The sequence below is a fragment of the Parus major genome, chromosome 7 (assembly GCF_001522545.3).
Source record: "Parus major isolate Abel chromosome 7, Parus_major1.1, whole genome shotgun sequence".
NCBI classification, from domain to species: Eukaryota; Metazoa; Chordata; class Aves; order Passeriformes; family Paridae; genus Parus; species Parus major.
The window spans coordinates 13960224-13980052 of record NC_031776.1 but is presented as its reverse complement, the minus strand read 5'-3'; the positions used below and the strand labels follow the sequence as shown (position 1 = coordinate 13980052).

Here is a 19829-nt window from a genome sequence, read left to right as displayed (position 1 = left end):
CCCGCTGTGAAAGAACCTATTCTGTTTACCATTGCATCAATATTTTGGAAGTGAAATATTTGTATTCAGAACTTCCATAGTTAGTATATTTTAATTCTGATGCTTTCTCTGGGGAAGTCAGTGGGTCTGTCATCTCTCATATTGGTGAGAACATGCATAATAATAATAATAATAACCACAGTGATGAAGTTGGATGACCATAAGCATTCTTGAAATTTTTTCATCATTTTTATGGATGACAGATCATACATAGATTGAGGCTGGTTTGGAGCAACCATGAAGATACAACAGTCATATTCTGCTGAACATTTCTGATGGAACTTTTTTATGTAGTCCTTAATGCAAAATCTTAAAACTTGTACTTTTTATGTTTTGTCATTTGTAACTATTTCAAAGAACATGTATATTGTCTTACTCCTGTTTCTGTTGTGAGTAGATAGACTCAGCTAAAAAAGGAAAGAACCCATTCCTGATTCATAGGAAGTGAAATGAAGATGATTGCTAGAAAAGTCTGTAGTTCAAGGTTCATAGTGTGGTGTGCTTTGTGAATTTGTTGCAAGGAGCCAAAGCCTAGCAGGGTGTGAAGAAGAGCATTGCTTGGGCTTGCTTGATTTTTTTTCCTTCAAGCACTCAGCCACAATCTGAAGGTGGAAATGGGGTAGGAAGAGCACACATGAGAGGTCCATGAATGAATTTAGAGCTGAACAATATTAAGAATGTGTGCTGTGCTGAAAAAGGGATCTCTCTGCTTATGAATGTGAAGCCTGCACAGATATTTCTCTTCGACCAGACTAGTAATGAATGTGGTTACAGTTCTCCCTCTGTGATGGTGTAGAGACAACTTTGCTGTAGAAAAATCTGCTGGCAGAAGTGCTTCAGAGAAGAAGCCACTGAGGCATTGGCCAGAGCAGTGGACACAGCAGGAGGCTGTTGGAGACCTGCAGGGTGCCAGCCAGGGACGCCTGTCCCAACACCAGGGACAGACAGCACCAGCTGCTGGGTTGGCTGCTGGCTTCTGCAGAAGTGGGGTTTGATCCAACAGCCACCATCCTTTAAAATTGGGCATGGTACTGACCCAGAAGTTAGCAACAATCTCTCAGTAAGATCTGAACTACAAAAGTCATCTCAAAGTGGCTGTTGCCCTGGAGGGAATGAACTGATTTCTTCATGCTTGATGTATCCCTCTGAAACATGAATGAGGGACTTGTCTTCAAAGTGGAAAAAACCCTGTAATCAGGACAAGGATATAATATTTTTAAGGCCATTCAATTAACGTGAAAAAATCAATCACTTTTATTCTATCAAACATCTTAGAAGCTTGTCTTCCAAAACAAAAATTCTGGAAAAACTTGGAAGTCCTAAACCACAACAAACAATAAAAATAAGTGGATGCAAAGAAACCATGTTTTATTAAACTCAGAAAAAATAGACTTCTCTCCTGTCAGACCTTATATCTAGGGGGAAGAGAGGGAGTATTTAGTTAAAAGGGGAAATAAGAGCAATAAAATAATGGACTAGTTTGCCTAGCCTTTTCTTTAAAGTCCTCAAGGTAGCTATTCTATGACCTTTTGAAACAAATGTCTGTCAAGGTGACTGGTGCAGTTGATCCTGCACAAAGGCTGGAAAATAAATTTTATTTTCTACAGCTACAAAAAAACCTGAAGGAAAATATTCTTCCATGTCTATTTCTTCTTCCTTGGTTTCCCTTACTTTTTGTTTGTGAGACAATTAGAAGCCAATTCTTCATCATAAAGCTTCAGGGTAGAAAGGGAAAGCTTATGTTACCTACTGGAAAATTGCCCAGATGCATCTCAACTGATAGCTGCACCTAAGTGAATGTTGATTGCAGGAGCAATGGCAAATTGCCACTTACTTTTTAAGAGTTTTGTAAACCGAGAGATGTGATTGACAGCTGACCTTGTATATGCTGTACCAGCATTAGCAGGTATTTGTGTAGGAGGAAGGAACTGATTTGCCTCATCACTTCCTATAGTCCATCATTAGGGGTTTTTTTTCCTCCACAGAATTCAATTTTCATTTCAATTCTTAATTAATAGCATTATAAGCATCTCCTCCCACCCAGAAGGTTTCTGTACTTGCATGAAGCTCCTAAAGTTAAGTAAGTGTGAATGTCTGTCAAGTCCTTGCAAGAGACAATATAAATTTTATGTATTTTGAGTAAAGGCTAATTAATAGCTAATTAGTATAATGGAAGTAATATAAAGCAGATGCAGAGAAGACCTTGTGGAAAATTATTATGAATTAGATAATACGTGATTTGGCCAACACAAGCTTGCAGATAAGAATTAAAATAGTGGCCATGTGGAAGGACAATCAGTGTCTGTCTATTCCCTACACTTAGGGAGTAATTTAATCAGGTTTGTTACTGTTGGTGCTTCAAGCTGTTCAGTTTTCACAAGTAGGGCTCTGATCTGAACACTCCTACGCAGGCAAGGCTTCATGTACAAAACAGGCACTTACTGAGGAGTTCAGTCTTTTTAATACAGAATGGGAAATAAAGGGGCACAAAAATGAAATGCAGTCACGACTTGATTTGGTTGTACTGTGGGAGAACTCCTTTTGATTTCACACTTAAATACCCATTGGGTTGGTCTGGCCTCATGCCACTGGTTAACTTTCTCCATTTTAGCCAACTTTGCCTATTTTTCTACTTAGGCAGTGCAGCCTTTTGTAGGTGTGTGAGGCAGGATTATTGACAGAAGTAAGCTTGCCATTCAGTAAGATTTCTCCTCATAGAAGAATTATCCATTCTGAAATGGCTGATGCTGTCGTTAAACATATTATGCTTTTATGCATTTCTGATTGCCTCCTTCAGCAACAAAGATGTCTGGAAAAGTATATTAACCATATGGAATTATTTTACATGTGAGAAATACGTTTTGCTCTTTTAGTGAGTTCTGGGCAACCTTGTAACTTTAAAACATAAGCATACATGTTTTGTCTTATATGATTAACTCATTAGGTTTCCAATTTTCATAGAAAGATGTAAGGGATATCTTGACTCCTGTACATGTTGAAGCGAGTTATCGTCTGGGGCATCATATTCTACAGAAAAGAAATGTTCAAGAATTTTCACCACTTCAACCTGTTCTTCAGCGCAGGAAAGAAAAAGATGTTATAAAAAGCAAGGTTAGTGTATGAGTTCTCTATTCCAGTGCAGTGAGTAAAGGTTCATGTTTGAATCTTCAGTTAAAAAAAGCTTCACTGATTCATAGTATGCAAAGGAATGCATCTTCCAGACCAACACCTAGAGATAGTGTCTTAATCTTAATTAATAAACCAGAATGCTAAAAACTTGCCTAATTTTTTGCTAAAAAAACCCCAACTTTGCAGAACTTGTATACAATCTGTATTATGATTTAAAAATAAAATAGGTATGTGCAGAGAACTTGCCACCGCATATAGTATATATATCTCAGTACACATATGTATGAAAATCACTCTTTGAAATATCCTTTATTTTTCAACTACACAGTGTGAGTCACTTTCCAATATAAAATTGTACTTTAAAATTATTTCTGTGTTAAATACACAGTATAGTGTTGGTATTAGTCTTGAAGTGTTGATGTTGCTGAAATGTTAGTTCTGTAATGGTACTGCAGGTTTTCAAATACAAAATGTGTGAGAAAAAAGAGAGTATATTTTTTATCCTTCAGTAACTATGAAATTAACCATTTTTCCCAAAAAAATCACAACTTACTAAGAGACTTTGACTTTAGTGAGAGTCAGAATGTGCTGAATTTTTAACTTTTCACAATGGTAAGCTCCCCAGAAAAGTGGTCAGAGCACCAAGCCTGGCAGAGTTCCAGAAGTGTTTGGACAACGCTCTCAGGCACAGGCTGTGACACTTGGGGATGTCCTGTGCGGGCCAGGAGCTGGACTCAGTGATCCTGATGGGTCCCTTCCAACTGAGATTCCTCTGTGATTCGTGTAACTGAGACAGAGTTGGCCGTCAGAACTCCTGAGATACATAAAAGCTGCTTTTAAATGGCATGCTTTGACTTCTTGTTCTCATTCAAAATCCTGATTTAGAAACCTCAGAGTTATAGAGAAAGAAATAAAGAAAGAAAGAGGGTGATGTTGAATATAGTGACATAAATGTGCTCTCTGACATACTGATAACCAAGGCATGAACACCTGTAACTCTTGGTGTCTCTGCTCTCATCAAACCTTACTCACAGTAGGATAAGTAAGGGCTGTACAATTACACTCTAGCAAAAAATTAATAGGAGAGACTGCACAGACAACAGTTCTGCATCTTGAAAAACATTCTGCCCTCCTTTATGTAGTGCTGTAAAAACTGCCTGAACATACACCCACAGGTTTAACTGACAGACTGAGTCTAGAAAGCCTCTTCACTGTTACTCTGGATGCACAAAATGCGTTTGAAAAATGGAAAATCGTAGCCTGATTGAATTGTGTGTTAGCAGTAAGAACTATGAGACAATTCCTGATGCTTAGTTAGTAGGTGATGGGTTTCTTTCTCTGGAATACTGTCACTCACTATAGGAAGCATAAGACACTGAATTGCCTTTTTTTTTTTTTTTTTAATTTGGCTTTTACAGTTTATTTTTGCAAGATTTTGCTCCCAAGAAAATTGTTCGGCTGACTTGAGAGTTTCTGGAAAAGTTGTTTTTCCAAAGTAAGTATAAAGTAGCCTTCATGTTCTTTGGACAAGATTTAATAAGATTTTACTTAAATTATTCCTTAATATTTCATATATAAGTAACAGTAATTGGCAAATTCTCAGGAATCCCTGAGAAAAAAACAAGAAGTAAAGCTGTGCTTAATTAAAGACTATTTATAAATCATAAATCTTCCAGGAAATGTAACAGAAATCTATATGATTGAAGAACTGTTATTGCATAATTAGAAGATTTTACAGCTCATAAAATACATAAATTTGTGTTCTACACTTCATATATAACGGGGCACAGATAACTGCACAATGCATGCTCAATATGCAGACTTCATGACTATTGTAAAATTGACAAGCTCTTTTGGATATACTGTACTTGCACTGTATGAAGTCTCAATCAGTAGTATAAAACTGAAGATGTAATATTCTTAAATGAAAGAACCGCTTAATTGTTTTAAGTTCTATTTTATCATCACCACCTTTTTTTCTTTATTGACTGTTATATTTTAAAGTAAGAAATAAAGGTAGTTGGTGAGGAAAAAGAGGAATTGTACCTGTTGTGAATCTCAGCTATTTAGATATTTTATATGTAACTTGGATTTTCTTGTGTCATTCATCACTTTTAAAGTTGATTCTACTTAAAGCAAAATACTAGGTTGAACAATCTAAAATGGCATCAAAAGATGCTGACAGTCACATAATGCAGATTAATCCCACCTGTGTGATCCTGAGCACAAACCTTGTCATCTTCATAGATTTCAGAGTAAGATGAGTATCTTTCTGCCCACTTTAATGTGTGGCCTGTAGCATGAGTCTTAAGTCCTTTAATTTTCTTAGGTTATTTTATTTAAACACTCATAAGCTTTTCAGAAAGAATGGTTGTGCAGCATTTTCATTTGTGACATTAGAAATGCAGTTTTATAAATGCCTCCAAGCTCTAAGAAAGGAAAACAGATTACAGCATACCTGCTTGACATTAGGCACCAGTAGCAGATTTGCAGTGTAAATAAATAGTCTAAATATCTTGATAGTGTGAAGTGTCACCTTAAATTACCTTGTGCCCCTAGAATTTCGATTAAAAATTAGTTAGCTGTAAAGCGATAATTTGTTTTGTCTTGACAGAATGCATTCATTATCCTTGAAGAGCAAAGCAAACACCTTTGGTTTTAAAAGAAAGAAATCAAATAGGGATGGCAATGTAATGCTTTATTTACTAAGTTACAAGTCTTCATGTATACAGTATCATGCTTTGTTTAAATTGCTTAGCTTTTGGCCTGCTCTGTAAATTTCTAGTCTGCATCATGCATTTTTTAATGAAGAATGAAATATGATTACCCAGGAAAAGCTTTAGTTCAGCTTTGTTGTAGTCCCAGATGTGCACCTGGTGCTTTTGTGTACTTGTGTGTTAAGCTGGGAGGCATCTTTGTGACAGCATATTGTTAATGAGCTTGGCTTTAACGTGGGTAAAAGGAGTGAGTGGTGGGTACACAAGTACTAAAACAACGTTTAAATTTAACCTAAACTTGACAAGCTACCGAAATGTTAACATTGTGTTTTTCTTTAATTTGCTTTTGTCTTGGAACCTATCTGCTTATGCAGTGCTTTTGCCTTCTGTTGCTTTTGTAAGTGCCAGCTTCTTTCCCAAAGGTGTTCAGTGACTAATGCTTTGGTTTCAAGCCAGAATATCTGATAAATGTCTATTTCTAGGCACTCTTTCTACAAGTCTTAATTAAACTTTAATGTCAAGCTGAAGTTTACTTTTAGCCCCCGATAGGGTGTCTGTACTTGTAACATGATTATAGAACATTACATAGATCATAATAGAGCCATGTTCACTATGCCCCTCTTCAAATTAACTCAATCCCAGATCTTGAGTGCAAAGAGTGAATGATAAAATAATGTCTGAAAATGCTGTGGCAGTGATCAATTGCTATTCTGGCCTGAAAAGGAAAGGACTGGCCCTGGAAGGGCCAGAAGCACCACTGGGCTGGTGGCAATGTCCTTGTTCTCATTAAACACTTCAGGCTTTAAGGGGTGACCATCATGTAACACCTTAGTTAACTCAGTAAAACCTTCCCTCACATCTCCAGCTGAGCTTTGTCAGAACCAACTAAAAATTACCTAAAAGAGCCTTTGCCCTCCAGGCTGTTTCTAGAATTACTTTCCATTTATATTATGATAATTGTTTTTATAGGCCTCATGATAAGAAAATGTACTTTGGTGTTGGAAGTATGAAGACTTTATTGTTGAACATCTCTCTGCTTAATGTTGGGGATGATGCATACGAAACTTTCCTCCACGTTCAGATTCCTAAAGGTCTTTATTACATTAGAGTTTCAGAATTGGTAAGGAAAAAAAATCTCTCAAACAGTAACACCTTGATATTTTTCTTTTTCAGCCAGGTGTTTCTCAAATTATGCTTATGAATCAGAGTTTCTATAGATACTTCATGTTCTTTTCATTAAAAGCTGCCAAAAGATCAATTTTTAAGTTCTTAGACTTCAAGCTACCTAAGTCAAGTGCAATTCAATCAATACAGACTTATGTAATTTCAGTAATGACTAAAATAAATAATAAAAAAAGGCTTAAAATTGTTTCAGGATGTTATGGCTGGTTTTTGGCTGATGGTCATGTTTTCAGTGATCACAAAGATCTCATTGAATCTGCTTTTTCCCAAATACACAGGCTTAGAAAAAGTAATAAATCTAATTGTTCTCTCTTTCTGCCTGTTAAAAATAATGTTCTCCATGTAGCATCCCCCAGATCCACCTTTGTGAGTTGGCTTTTAACGAGGTTGGGTCTGGTGCATGTGCCATAGCTTCAGTAAAAGCAAGAAGCAGATGAAGTAACTGATACAATAATCAATGTAATCTGTAATGTTCAAGTGGCCATGGGTGTTCTGGATATTGGCATAGTGAAATAACACCTGGGTCAGGAAAATATAAAGCACACAGTTTTAGTGTGTGCATGTAATTTGCAGTGTCTGAGACAACCCTTTTTTATTTTGATCATTAATAATTTGTCCTTTATTTTAGGAAGAAAAACAGATACATTGTAAAGTATTAGATAAAGAAATTAATGCAGTGACACTTGAGTGCAGTGTTGGCTATTTGTATGTGGATCATAACTCAAAGGTAAGCTGTAAAAAATTTCTGAATCTCTATTTCATTCCCAACTAACATCTCTTATCATGTTGATATCAGTGTCTCTCCTCCTACTTTTAAATGAATTACTTAAACATTCCCTGGAATAATTAATTAAGGGACAACAGTGTTTGTATTAAGCATGAACTGACTAATGCCATGGACATATGCATCAGGTCAATAGAAAGGGAGTAGAAGACACAAAAAGCAACTGTTTCCTTAGTTCTGAATTTTTTTAGGGCAGGAGATTCTAAATGAGCTTAATAAAATATTTGCATTGAAACTGTGTCAAGATACACTATCATTTGATATAAGGAAAATTTTATTTGTTCTACAGCTGGATTATAGTTTCACCTTGGATGCAAGCTCGTTAACCAGAGCAGAAGAGGACCTCAACATCATCATTAATGCTACCTGGTAAAGCCTAATAAAAATTGCTACTTTCCAGATAACTGGAAAGGCTTAGTAAAGGAGGATTGCAAGAAAGTAAATTGGTTGCAAATCAAATAGAGAAACTACCAAAAAAATGGATGTTCGATATTTAAATAATAAGTAGGTTTCTGGCTGTAAAAAATGTGGGGGGCATTAATGCCTGACATAATTGTTACCAATTAAATATTTTAATAAGCTGAAAAGTCTGTTTAGTATTTTTTAGAGAAACAGTGTATAGCTTATGATGATGCCTTCAATACAGTTTTTTCTCTCTTTGCATTTTTGTAGTAAAAATGAAGACGGGAGCATGTTGCTGGATAACATGCTAACTTTACCTATCCCTCTAAAATATGAGATTGAGTTAAATACTCATGGGTAAGTCACCTATTGGTATTACCTGCACATCCACAGGACTGTTGTCTTGGTACTATTCTAAATTCACCAAGTTTTTAAGCCGAAGTGTGACGTAGCTGAAAAATCCTGTGACTGAGTTGGCACAGCCATTGTAAGAGGTTTTTCCTCTACTGTGAGATGAGACAATCAGCATCTGTGGTGCTTTGAATTTGTTTCTGAACAGACTGACATGTTTAAAAAAGTGGAATATGTTTTACAGGAAGATGTGTTTAATAAGAGCCCAGCAGATCCTCAGATTCCTTGCTTAACAGGAACCATACTCTGGGTTTGTTGTGGGGCATTCATGGAGCATAGCTTTATGACTTTTTATGATTCATCTGCCATTTTCAGAGGAAAGAGTACAAATGTAGAGGGTTTCTATTCCAAAGGCAGATGATTTCTACTCTGTTTCTAGATTTACTTAGAGGCAAACTTGGGTGTTGACTTATAGCCAGTCTTACTAGAGGTAGCATGGAGCAAAAAATTATGCTAATGATATATAGAAATCCTGTTTATTAACACTTTCTAAACCATTGTAGGTTTGTGTCACCAACTTCATTTGTTTATGGAGCAGAAGAGAAAGATTCACCAGTGACATGTATGAAGGAAAATATCAGCTTCACATTCCATGTAAGAGTTTTCCTTTGTAAACCCTGTCATCCTTGTTTTGAAGGTTAATGTCTAGTGCATCTAATGACAGTCTAGACAGTCAGGAAACTTTTAAGTTTAAGAGCACAAGGGCACCATGAGTAATTTTTGTGCATTAGTGATGGGAAGTTGCTGTTAATCCCTCTTAGAACACTTTTTTTGGCCTGGCAAATCTTCCACTGAGTGATCAGAGAAAGATTTCCTAACACAAGGCAGGATTGAAAGTGGTAGAGCAGTTCTGACTTGACACTTTTTCCTTTGAGAAATGCTTCAAGAGGAATTATTATAAGAAAAAAATAATTAGGAGGTTCTTAAAAGAGTTATCTATAGCATCAAATTTTTCTGCAGTGGATTAAAAGCAGGAGTTTGGACATAAATCTCTCCTAGTTCCTTTTGCCTACTCTCCTGGCAGGCAGTCTGCATGACCTCAGGTACTCATCACAGATTAGCACTACTTACTCATCAGCTTTGGAGGAGGGAAAGGTTCAGTGAGCCCACAGAATGAATGAACAAAATGTTAACACTCCTAGCACAATTCACTTTTGTGACAGCACAACAGAGCAGATGCTCCCCCATTCTGTGCAGTTTTATGAATTTGTATGTGTATGTTTTTATTCCTTGAATAGCTACCCTTGAAGCTTTAACTGTTGAACTCTTCACCTCTTCCCCACAAGGTTATCAGTGCAGGACCAAGCATGTCTCCAAATACCAGCTTAGAGATAATGATACCAAATGCTTTTCCACCCAGGGACTCGAAATTATTCAACCTATTGGATATCAAGGTAAGCAAAGTTTACTTACTGTATTAGTAGCTGCGTAAATTCTATGAAGAAGAGAAGCAGAACAAAGTCAGCTGGGTACTCAGTCTGTGATTTGCTAGCTGTGGTGAAGCAGAGTGAACTAGAACAGGATCATCTTCAGCTCCACGTGTTTCAGAATTCTAGAAATAAAATGTACATTTTTAATAATGATGTTATATTTATTTTCAGACAACAGCTGGACACTGCTCCTATAATAAATATCCCAGAAACTGTGCTGCAGCAGAAGAAAATGAAAACATATTAAAGGATGTCATCACTTTCTTTTCAAAGCCTACTAGGAGGCACATGGTAAGGTCTGTCTTTTGGCATCAGTGGGAAATGGCTATGTGAACAAGCCTTAAGAAAAGAGTGTATCTTATATAATGAATCACAGAAGATTCTTCCAAGGATGTGTGGTGGGACCTGTGGTAAGTTCAGGGTAATCAAAAGTGATTTTACAGAAAGGGGTGAGAATTGAGTGGAGAAAGTTGATTAATGACACATTGCTGAAGTCAGGGTGGATGACAGGCACCTACAAAAAACTGCCAGAGGGGTATGGAACCGAATGAGTGGGCAAGCAGAATGGCAGAGGAAATTCAGTAACAGAAAATGATGCATCAGGGAAAAACAGGCTTTACTTTAGTTACATGAAGTAGGCATATCAAATAGTCATTTTCTTCTCCTCATCAAAACAGTGCCATCAAACATAACTAACAGGAGCTAGGTTAAAAAAAAAGTTAAAAATAAATAAATTTAAAGGAAAACTATTCAAGTTAATGTGACTGAAAGTCAATAAAAATTACAAAATATATGGAAATAATTTTTGGCTGGGAAGCTATTAAAAAAATTTGGGAGGCTGGGAGAGTACCATACATGTGTGGCCTGTTCCACCTTATCCCTCTGTTCCTGCTCACAGACCCTGCTGGAGATGAGACATTCCACTCCACAGTCCAAACCAGAACTGCTATTTTTTAGCATTGCATCGCTGAGGCTTTGTCCTCATAGAAATCTTGTCTTAGTTTCCAGCACCTGCTTTAATATCCTCTTAAAAAATAACAAAACTAGAAAAACAAGCAAATAAAAAAACCTACCCATTTTTTAAAATGGCTAATTTGGGACTATTAAGTAAGCACATTACAGGAAATATCAGCCAATGATTGGGATAGAGCCTGCACTAGAATATATCCAACCACTATTCAGCAGGGTAGTCTTGGATAAAGATATAAGAAACATAATCACATACAGCCTTGTGTTCTTGTCTCCTCCACAGTTGTGTGAAATGGTGCTAGCTGTCAGTGTACAAATACAAGGATCAACCAATTACACTGTTTGCACTATGTAACTGTATAGCGTTATTGTCATTCATCATTATAGATACAATTTGCAATAACAGTGTAAAAATAAACCCTAAACATATAAACAAATTAAGACACTTGTTTTTTTCAGTCTTAAAATAATTGAATTTTTAATAAAAATTACATGTTTTGTGTAACAATTAGGTTGGTCTCTTGTTACTGTACCTTTAACACCTCTGGACTGACAGTGATGGATGACAACCTCAAGTTATGCCCTAAGTTTTCAAGAATAAACATGAATCTTTTTGTTTTGGTCAGTTCCTATTGTCTTTAACCCTAAGATTATACAGTTGATCAAGTTAAGTTTTAATCTTTCCCTCCCTTGTACAGTACTGCATGAAAAATGACAGCCTTTGCTTAAAAATACATTGCAAGCTGGGAAACATGGAGAGTGGAAAAGAAGCAACTGTTCACTTGCATCTGGAGGCTACTCCTTTACTTTTACAAATGGTAACACATGAACTTTTCATACTTGAGGGGAATATTTCAAGGCAAATTTGCAGTATTCCCTGCATATAAATATTCTAGGTGTTAGTATTTATTTTCTAACAGTGAAATGTGATTTAAACATGATTAAATCTAAATCTTGTAGATTTTAACCTATTTTATGTTGCCAATGCTAGGGCTCAAGGTGCTGTATGAAAAACAAAAATATGTATTTTAGTTTATCACTTTATATTTCTGGTATATTTATGTTTATGGTATATTGCCTATTCTTGCTAGGTTATGTAGGATGGGATTTAATTTCAAGTCAATTGTATTTTTCTAAGTAAAGCAGCATGGATGTGACTTAAGTAAAATCCAACATGGCTTCATTCCAGCTTCTGGTACTAATTTGTTTTGTGCCTAGAAAAAGACACCATTGTGTGCTTGTGTGAGCCACTGTGTTATCATTTTTGCTGGGCAGGAATCAATGTTTTAAAGTTATTTTTTAAAAGACAGAATTATTTTTATTTTTTTTTTATCAGGATGATGCATCAGTATTGAAGTTTGAAGTAAGAGCAACAGCCTGGCCAGAAAAAAATGGAAAAGTTATTGAACTACACAAGGACAAGCAAGTTGCATACGTAAGAATTCCCTTATGAATTTGTGATGAACATGTTAAAGTAGAAAAACTAATAGCAATTAATATTGTAGAATTCTATACATACCTATACATCAGCAATGAATATAGTATTAATTAATTTTCCTGGGGTTTTTTTAGTATCTATTAGGGAAAAAAACCCCAACAGTTAGCACTAAGCTTATTTTCTGTTTTTCAGGTCTATTTGGAAGGAGTGCACCACCAAAAGCCAAAATACCATGTTACTGTGCTAATTATTTCCCTAGGCTTAATAATTGGTGTTACCCTGTTACTGGTTCTTTCATTTATATTATGGAAGGTAGGTTTTTAGTATTCCTTAGTCACTTGCTTCAAGTCAGGAATTCTGTTGAAGGATTTTTGGATCTGGGTTAAAGAATAAATAACATTTTATTATGATCTGTCCTTTCTAAAGAAAGAAAATTCCTCCTGTAACTTGGGGTTCTTCAAAAGTATGTCTCCATTTTTTCCATTTCATTTCATCTTCTGCATGTTCTATGTTTTCTGTTACTCAACACTACAAATACCTTTACAATGTTTTATATGGCATTTCATGTTTGCAAATGATGTATTTATTTTATTGATATCAAATGGATCATTTTTGTGGGATGGTGCTCTGCATTTAGTATCACTTGATGTGTGATGACCGACAGTCTAAAACACAGTTTCATACCAGTATAAAATGTTTAAGATCTCAAACTGCAACATAAATACTAAAAAAAATCAGTGCCAAAGAGAAAACTAATAAGGATGCAGATCCTCTGACAAGTCATTAAGAGACTGTTAACTTCTTAACCTACATTGAGACTTTCTCCATCCATTAGTTTTACATGGACATGTAGAAATGAAACAAATTTAACAGGAACATTTTATTACCGTATTTTTTAAAATACTGTGTTCTGTGGACTGTTAAAGTTCACAAGTCCAAGTCTTTATTCCATACCAGAGAGCATTAGCCTCTCAAAAAGTAAAAGAAGAAAAAGCAAACCTACTTTTTTGATTGATGAGTAAAACTTGATTACTTGGTATGACAAAGCTCTAGCAAATACCATACTTCATAAATGCCATACATATGCAGTTTTATTTTAATTAATCTTTTATGGTTTAAATTTGATGACAAAGATTTGCTGACAACAGATTACAAATTATGTGTTTCAGATTGGCTTTTTCAAAAGGAAATACAAACCGGTCCCTCAAGACACGAACAGAAGAGACAGCTGGAGTTTTAAAAGTGGGAACAAAAATGACTAAGATGGCAAATAACTGTTTGATTTTAAAATGAAGAAATTAAAATTCAGATCAATTCACAAGAGAAACATCAGCAACAAGAAACCTAGGCTCTGAGCTTACTAGCTGTCTTATAAAACATGCTTTATTTCCTTGAACTATATGGAGGATACAACTTACAGTACTGTTCTAATGTGGAAATGGTAAACCAGTTTGTTCTGAAGTCTCCCAGTAATATTTGAAATGCCATAGATATATATTTGTATATCCATATATATATATATGTGGTTTCAAACAGACAGAAGAACACTAAACACAAAGAGAAGAAGAGTTACCTACCAAAAGGAATATTTGTAGAAAATTTTTGGCCAATCCTCGAAAGTAAGAACTCAAACACATTAGCATGAGTTATTCTATTATTTTTGAAGTTTCAATAGTATTTTGATCAGGCATTCAGGAAGAAATCCTCTCTCCTCTTGGTCTGGCATTTTACCAAGGGTAAATGAGGTGAAATCCACAGGACTGTAATAAAACACACAGACATAGAAACTGGCTCTCAGAAGCTCTTGGCTTCTGCAGGTAACCTCGTAGGCTTTGGCGTCACAGGCACAGCCACATCACTGAAGGTACTTAGGCACCCAGGCAAGCCAGAACCACGAAGGCCAAAGGTGAATTCAGAGCAGGGAATTGCGTGGGGTAGCCTGGAGCTGCAGCTGTAAAAAGATTAAAGTATTGGAGCTCATAATTTGTAGCCATCATAACTTGGTACTTGCAAGCATGATAGATTTACTTGTTTCATCCTTTCCTCAGACAGTGCTGCCATAAGGTTTTGGACTTCTCCAATGAATTCTTTCTATGTGGGGTTTTTTTAAAGCAAGTATTTATTTTTATTTATTTGAAGATTTTTCTATAGTACTTATAATAGGATTTTTAGTGCTGGCATTCTTCCAGAACCTGAATAAAAAGACAGGCTGCAGCTGACAAAACAGAGAGACACACATACCCAAAAACTCCAACTGCCAACTGTAATGGGCCAAATTTTATCTTCAGATTAAGTACTTTAGGAAGACTTAATAAGGAAGTCACTTGGAGAGCCAACTTAGGTTCCTGGGACGGTGTCAGATAAATACCATCCAAACAGGCACCCTCAGCAGCCGCTCGGCAGAAAGGTGAATGACTGAACGGAAACATGGATCAAAACCACTGCTCTGCTACTCCAGGAAGTTTCTTCAGCTAGCTAAGTTTGCACTGCCACCTAGCTTTAGTGAAACAGCACAAGCCACAAGGGAAAAAACGCTTCCTTCACTCCCCAGAACAGCTGGAGGATGTTCAACTTCTTCAGTAACTGAATTTATTGCACCAGAAGGACAGAGTATGGCCGTGAGGCCGCGCCTTGGATGTCTTTCTGAACTGCACCGAGAAAGGAATGTCAGCTGTAGAAATGCTTTGAAGCTGCACCATCCCATGGGAATTAGCCTGAAACTCAAACCCACAGCGAGTGCCTTCAACAAGCACTTCTGCTACCAGAGTGCCTGGTGCCATAAAAGCCATGTTGCCACAGATTCCAAAGGTATTTGGGACCATTTTGTAACTTCCTTTCACTTCATTTGATGCCAAAGATGTGGATCACTCCAAAGTATGTTTTCCTCTTAATATCTACAGTGCAAGGACAAATGAATGTGCATATATTTTTTTAAAAAGTCAAAATAAAGTATGTCAAGAATGAAATACTTTCTTGCAAATCTATGTGAAAACTGTACTAAGAAAATGCTTACCTTCCACGTGGCTTTAGTGAATTTTTGCACTTTAACCAAAAAAACCTTTGAACAATTAACTCGTTTGACATTACAGCATACTGTGAAAAATATACCTCAAATACTGGAAGAAGCATTCGTGTCCTTTTGAGTACAAACAATGCAAGGAAGTGAAACAAAAGCATTTTATTTATCTTTGAAATAGTTTACATAAATCAGTACATGTGCTAATGATGCCTTGGAAATTGTACACTTTCTATTCAGATTTGATTGTTAACACATAAATGTTGGTTGTCTTTTCTTAGGATATGAAGCAAAATTATGAAGCTTTTATAATCCAGGTTGACAAAAAATGAATGTACAAGGACCTGATGGTGGCAAGATTATAAAGTATTACTCAATTTCAGTTTATTAAAAAAAACCCAATGCAGTTAAACACATGAATGCTGTTTGTTCTGCAAGATCAATCCTTTTTTTAAATTTCATTTAATAAATAACAGTTAAATCTACTAAATGTTGCCGGAATGCCTTTTTAGACAACTTAAGCTTAGTTTGAATTTGAGCCTTAGCATATTAAAAATATTTGATGGGATAGAGTATGAATGTTAAGTGGAGACTGCTCCCTGTGACTTGGATGCCAGGTAACAGCTTGGGTTTAGGAGCCAAATCCTCCTCTGCAGTACTTTGCTGCAGTACTCAGTCCTGTGTATTTATCACAGATCAGAATTTTTACAACTATTTCAAACCATAGTAGCTGTAGATCTCTTGTAAAGGCTTAAGCCCATGACTTAGCAACATCTAGTACAGGGACTGGATTTCACATTACCCTTGACTGCTTCCTGAAGAAAGCACCTAAAACAACTCATTCTTGCCCTGACCCAATGCAGCTTGCACAGGATTTGTGCACTGCCTTCTGAATGACTCCTAGAGGAGTGACCAGGAAAACATTCCTTACCCATGCTCCTGCAAACACAAAAACATGGTCTGCTACTTCTCATCTCAAAGGAAGCCTGTTCCCAGAAAAAATTGTCTTAATCTGCTGTCCTCTGAAATTTTCTTCAATATTAAGTAAATTACCAAAAGAAACAAACACGCAAGGAAATAATAAAACTTTAAGTCAACTCTAAATTATTTATCACAACTTTAGTCTCAGCAACAGAAACTATGCTGAATAACATTTCAGTTCTAAGATAGAGAAAATACTGATTTTACACAGTGGTTTTTAAAATACATTTTAACAAAGGAAAGCCATATAGGACATCAGCATATTCTTTTATATTATTTGACTAGAAACATTTTGAGAGTGAATAGATTAAGGCAACATTAAATATTATAACTAGAAATAGAAGTACTTGATTAAAAAAATAAATGCATATATTTTTATTTTGCCACCACTCTTCATCTAGAGCTGGTGAGTAGAGCAATGGTTCTTCCCTGCGTTGAACTGAGTTACCTGACAATACGGATAGCAGCAGCAGACTTAAAAGTATCTCATTCTAAAAAAATCTAGACTAATGAAAAAAAAAAATTTCTTCTATTCTGATGGACCCTTCTCAAACCCCAGATTTGTAAGAGACCAATATAATCAATTTTTTTCTTGTTAAAGCCTAATAAAGCCTACAGCTTCGATATACTTAAACAGAACCGGATAAAAATGTATAATTTAATAAGAATTTAAACCCAGAAATAGAACAAACATCCCTATTAAGCTTCTGCTACAGTACAAGTACAAGCTTCTTGCATCAGTACAAGTCCAGACCTTGGAGAGCTGTACATAGGGGTGAGAACAGAATTCTTTATTACAGAATTTCCAGTGTCTCCCTTCTATATGCAGTTGCACGTCACTTGGGAACTCTCCAGGTCATCAGTGTTCACTCCATAGAGATCAATAAGTTGAGGATGCACCCTGTGAAGCAAGGAAGTCAAACTTCATCAATCAAATGTCATCAACTCTTGCAAAGGGTGTGCTGCTTTTTGAGGTTGGCAAGGAGAACAAATATGTATGAGCTTTTATATGGAAATAATAAATCAGGGTGAATTAACAATTCCTATAGGATCATCTTTAGAAGAATATATTATATATCCTACAACATGATCTGCCTTTTATTTTATATACCAGACTGAGCTATGTGCCTTCAACTAATCCTGTGTGCACTGCAGAAAAATGAGCCACTGCCCATTTAATTCCACTGATAATCTTCCCATTCCCTGTGTATTTGTGGTCTCATTCTTAGATGCTGGATATGGAGACTATTCTCAAGCAGCATTAAGTTTTCCAGAATTGAAGAACTACATGTTTTCTTAACCTGACACATGCTGCTTTCCAAGTAGGAATCCTTGTCCCAAAAGGAGTTCCTCACGGGAGACACATTATATACATCTCTTCTCCAAGAAATGGAAGGGCAAAGTAACAGGAAAGAAGAAACAAGAAGTAGTAAAGTAACAAGAAGGAAGAGAACTGCAGTGGAAGCTGATGAAGCACCAGGATGGAAAGGTCATGTGAGTTAAAACAAACCTTTCCAAAGATGAACACAAGGCAACCAAGGCAGAGGCCCAGACGATGTTGAAGGGCCAGACCCTGCAGCACACAGTGGTTCTATTGTAGCAGCATTTAAAGCACCTAACTCTGGTACCATCTGTGCTCTAGAAATGCAAAACTTCTAAGACTGCAGCACTAATCTCTTATGGGTATATGGTCCCTAAGTGGGATATTTAGCCTTACCGAACATGAACTTCTGATGCTTCCTTCATTAAGTCCCCATCTATATTCCAAGGGTAGCTTCCTTCTGCATTCAGACACACATTTTCCTTGGCATCAGGTCCACTTTTCTGCCTTGGTTGTACTTTTACTTCTCGAACTGTGTAGGTCTCAACAAAGGGAAAATTGAACTAAACCAAACACAGACAACAAATGAAGATGAAAGATATGGGTGGTAGATTAAAACAAAATGGATTACTTGAAATCAAAAAGTAATTGGCTTTTTTTTTTTTTTGTCCTAAGTGGGAACATTTAACTCAAGCTTTGACCACATGAGCCATTATATATTCCAGCTAGCATTTATAGATTAACATGGTGTTTTTATCCTAAGTAGTACCTCAGGAAAAAATGGTAGTGTTCCATTTGTTTTCCCATATTGGACTCAATCAACCTGCAGGTAAGGGGGTATACTTTGTGCATATCAAATACTTTCAGAATATGTGAAAGTCCAAGCAGATTGTTTCTTGTGCTCTGTTCATCATTACCAGTGATCTTGTCCTAAACCAGGCTAGCTTAGAATTCTAGTAAATGGTTGTCAAACTTAAAGGAAGACCCACATCTCCTTGTCTGATTTATAACTACAAAGGCAGAGAGAAAAGCAAGGCCTTCCTCCAAATGCATAATGTAAAGCTTAAGCTATTTCCTCAAGTCAGCCATTAATGCTGTCACCTGGAATTGTCACCCCAAATTCCCTGGCTGTAGATGGATTCAAACCCAAACCTTCCTGTTAAAGTTATTTCACATAATCCTAGAACATCTGAATGAGTACCAGTGTGTTTGGGCCATGTAGTGGGGCTTTAGACAACAGTAAGATCTGTGTTTGAATTCTTCATTTTTCTCTTCCAAGACATAATTATGACAACACTTCTGAAATACAGTTCTGCAAACATCATAACTAAACAGGATGCATACCTGCTAAAAATCAATGCTCACAACCCACTGCTGCCAGCACAGCATGGCATGACCCGATGAAATCGCCAACTTTACCAATTTCTGACAGAGTTGTGTGATGCCCCTGCAGTTCTGCATTCTTCACCTCTCTACTACACAAAATTCAGACACAGCATGCATTTCCTTATTGTGGTGAAAGGGCTTTACACCCATAAAGCTATGGTACAATACAAACACAATTTAAACCACAACAGATGGACTGAAATAGGCTAATCTGTATTAGTCTAGTGATTTAAGAAAAGAAAAAAAAAATCAGATAAAAAGGGGCTAATGTATTCTGACAGGAAGCTAAGTCTCCTTACAAGGATGCTAACATTAACTCTTGCAGCTTGTCTACTTTCACGATTAACTGTTCTTTTTATAATCACCAGAAAGAAATTAATGGTACCTGATTTTTTACACTGGTGTATCTTTTCAGATGCCTTATAAACTCTGTTCGAGAAGTATTTTGTACAACAATAAGAGCCATGCTTCCATTATTCAACCTGAAAAGCAGACCAAGAAGATAATTCATTAATTTGGAAGTATAGCAGGCTCTTCAATAGCCTAGATTAGAAAGAAAAAAATTAAAAAGCCTACAAGAGTAAATTAATAAGATAGTCTCAATGTTTTTTTCAAATCTTTTTC

At 36.2% G+C, this 19829-nt stretch overlaps 2 protein-coding genes across 3 annotated transcripts in view; one reads left to right on the top strand and one right to left on the bottom strand.

Moving 5' to 3' along the window:
• ITGA4 (integrin subunit alpha 4) overlaps positions 1–15933 on the top strand; it is a 35021-nt gene extending 19088 nt beyond the window's left edge. The window contains exons 16-28 of the mRNA XM_015634836.3: positions 3001–3150; positions 4587–4663; positions 6855–7005; positions 7696–7794; positions 8141–8220; positions 8524–8610; positions 9168–9258; positions 9951–10058; positions 10266–10385; positions 11762–11881; positions 12400–12498; positions 12694–12813; positions 13671–15933. Of these exons, the coding sequence (XP_015490322.1) occupies positions 3001–3150; positions 4587–4663; positions 6855–7005; positions 7696–7794; positions 8141–8220; positions 8524–8610; positions 9168–9258; positions 9951–10058; positions 10266–10385; positions 11762–11881; positions 12400–12498; positions 12694–12813; positions 13671–13763 (1395 nt within the window). The 3' untranslated portion in view covers positions 13764–15933. The remainder of the gene's footprint in view (positions 1–3000; positions 3151–4586; positions 4664–6854; positions 7006–7695; positions 7795–8140; positions 8221–8523; positions 8611–9167; positions 9259–9950; positions 10059–10265; positions 10386–11761; positions 11882–12399; positions 12499–12693; positions 12814–13670) is intronic.
• CERKL (ceramide kinase like) overlaps positions 15665–19829 on the bottom strand; it is a 50695-nt gene continuing 46530 nt past the window's right edge. For both annotated transcript variants that reach the window (XM_015634837.1, XM_033515944.1), the window contains exons 11-13: positions 19591–19687; positions 18216–18382; positions 15665–17399 (exon numbers count right to left, since the gene is read on the bottom strand). In XM_015634837.1, coding sequence (XP_015490323.1) covers positions 17318–17399; positions 18216–18382; positions 19591–19687 — 346 coding nt within the window. In that variant the 3' untranslated portion in view covers positions 15665–17317. The remainder of the gene's footprint in view (positions 17400–18215; positions 18383–19590; positions 19688–19829) is intronic.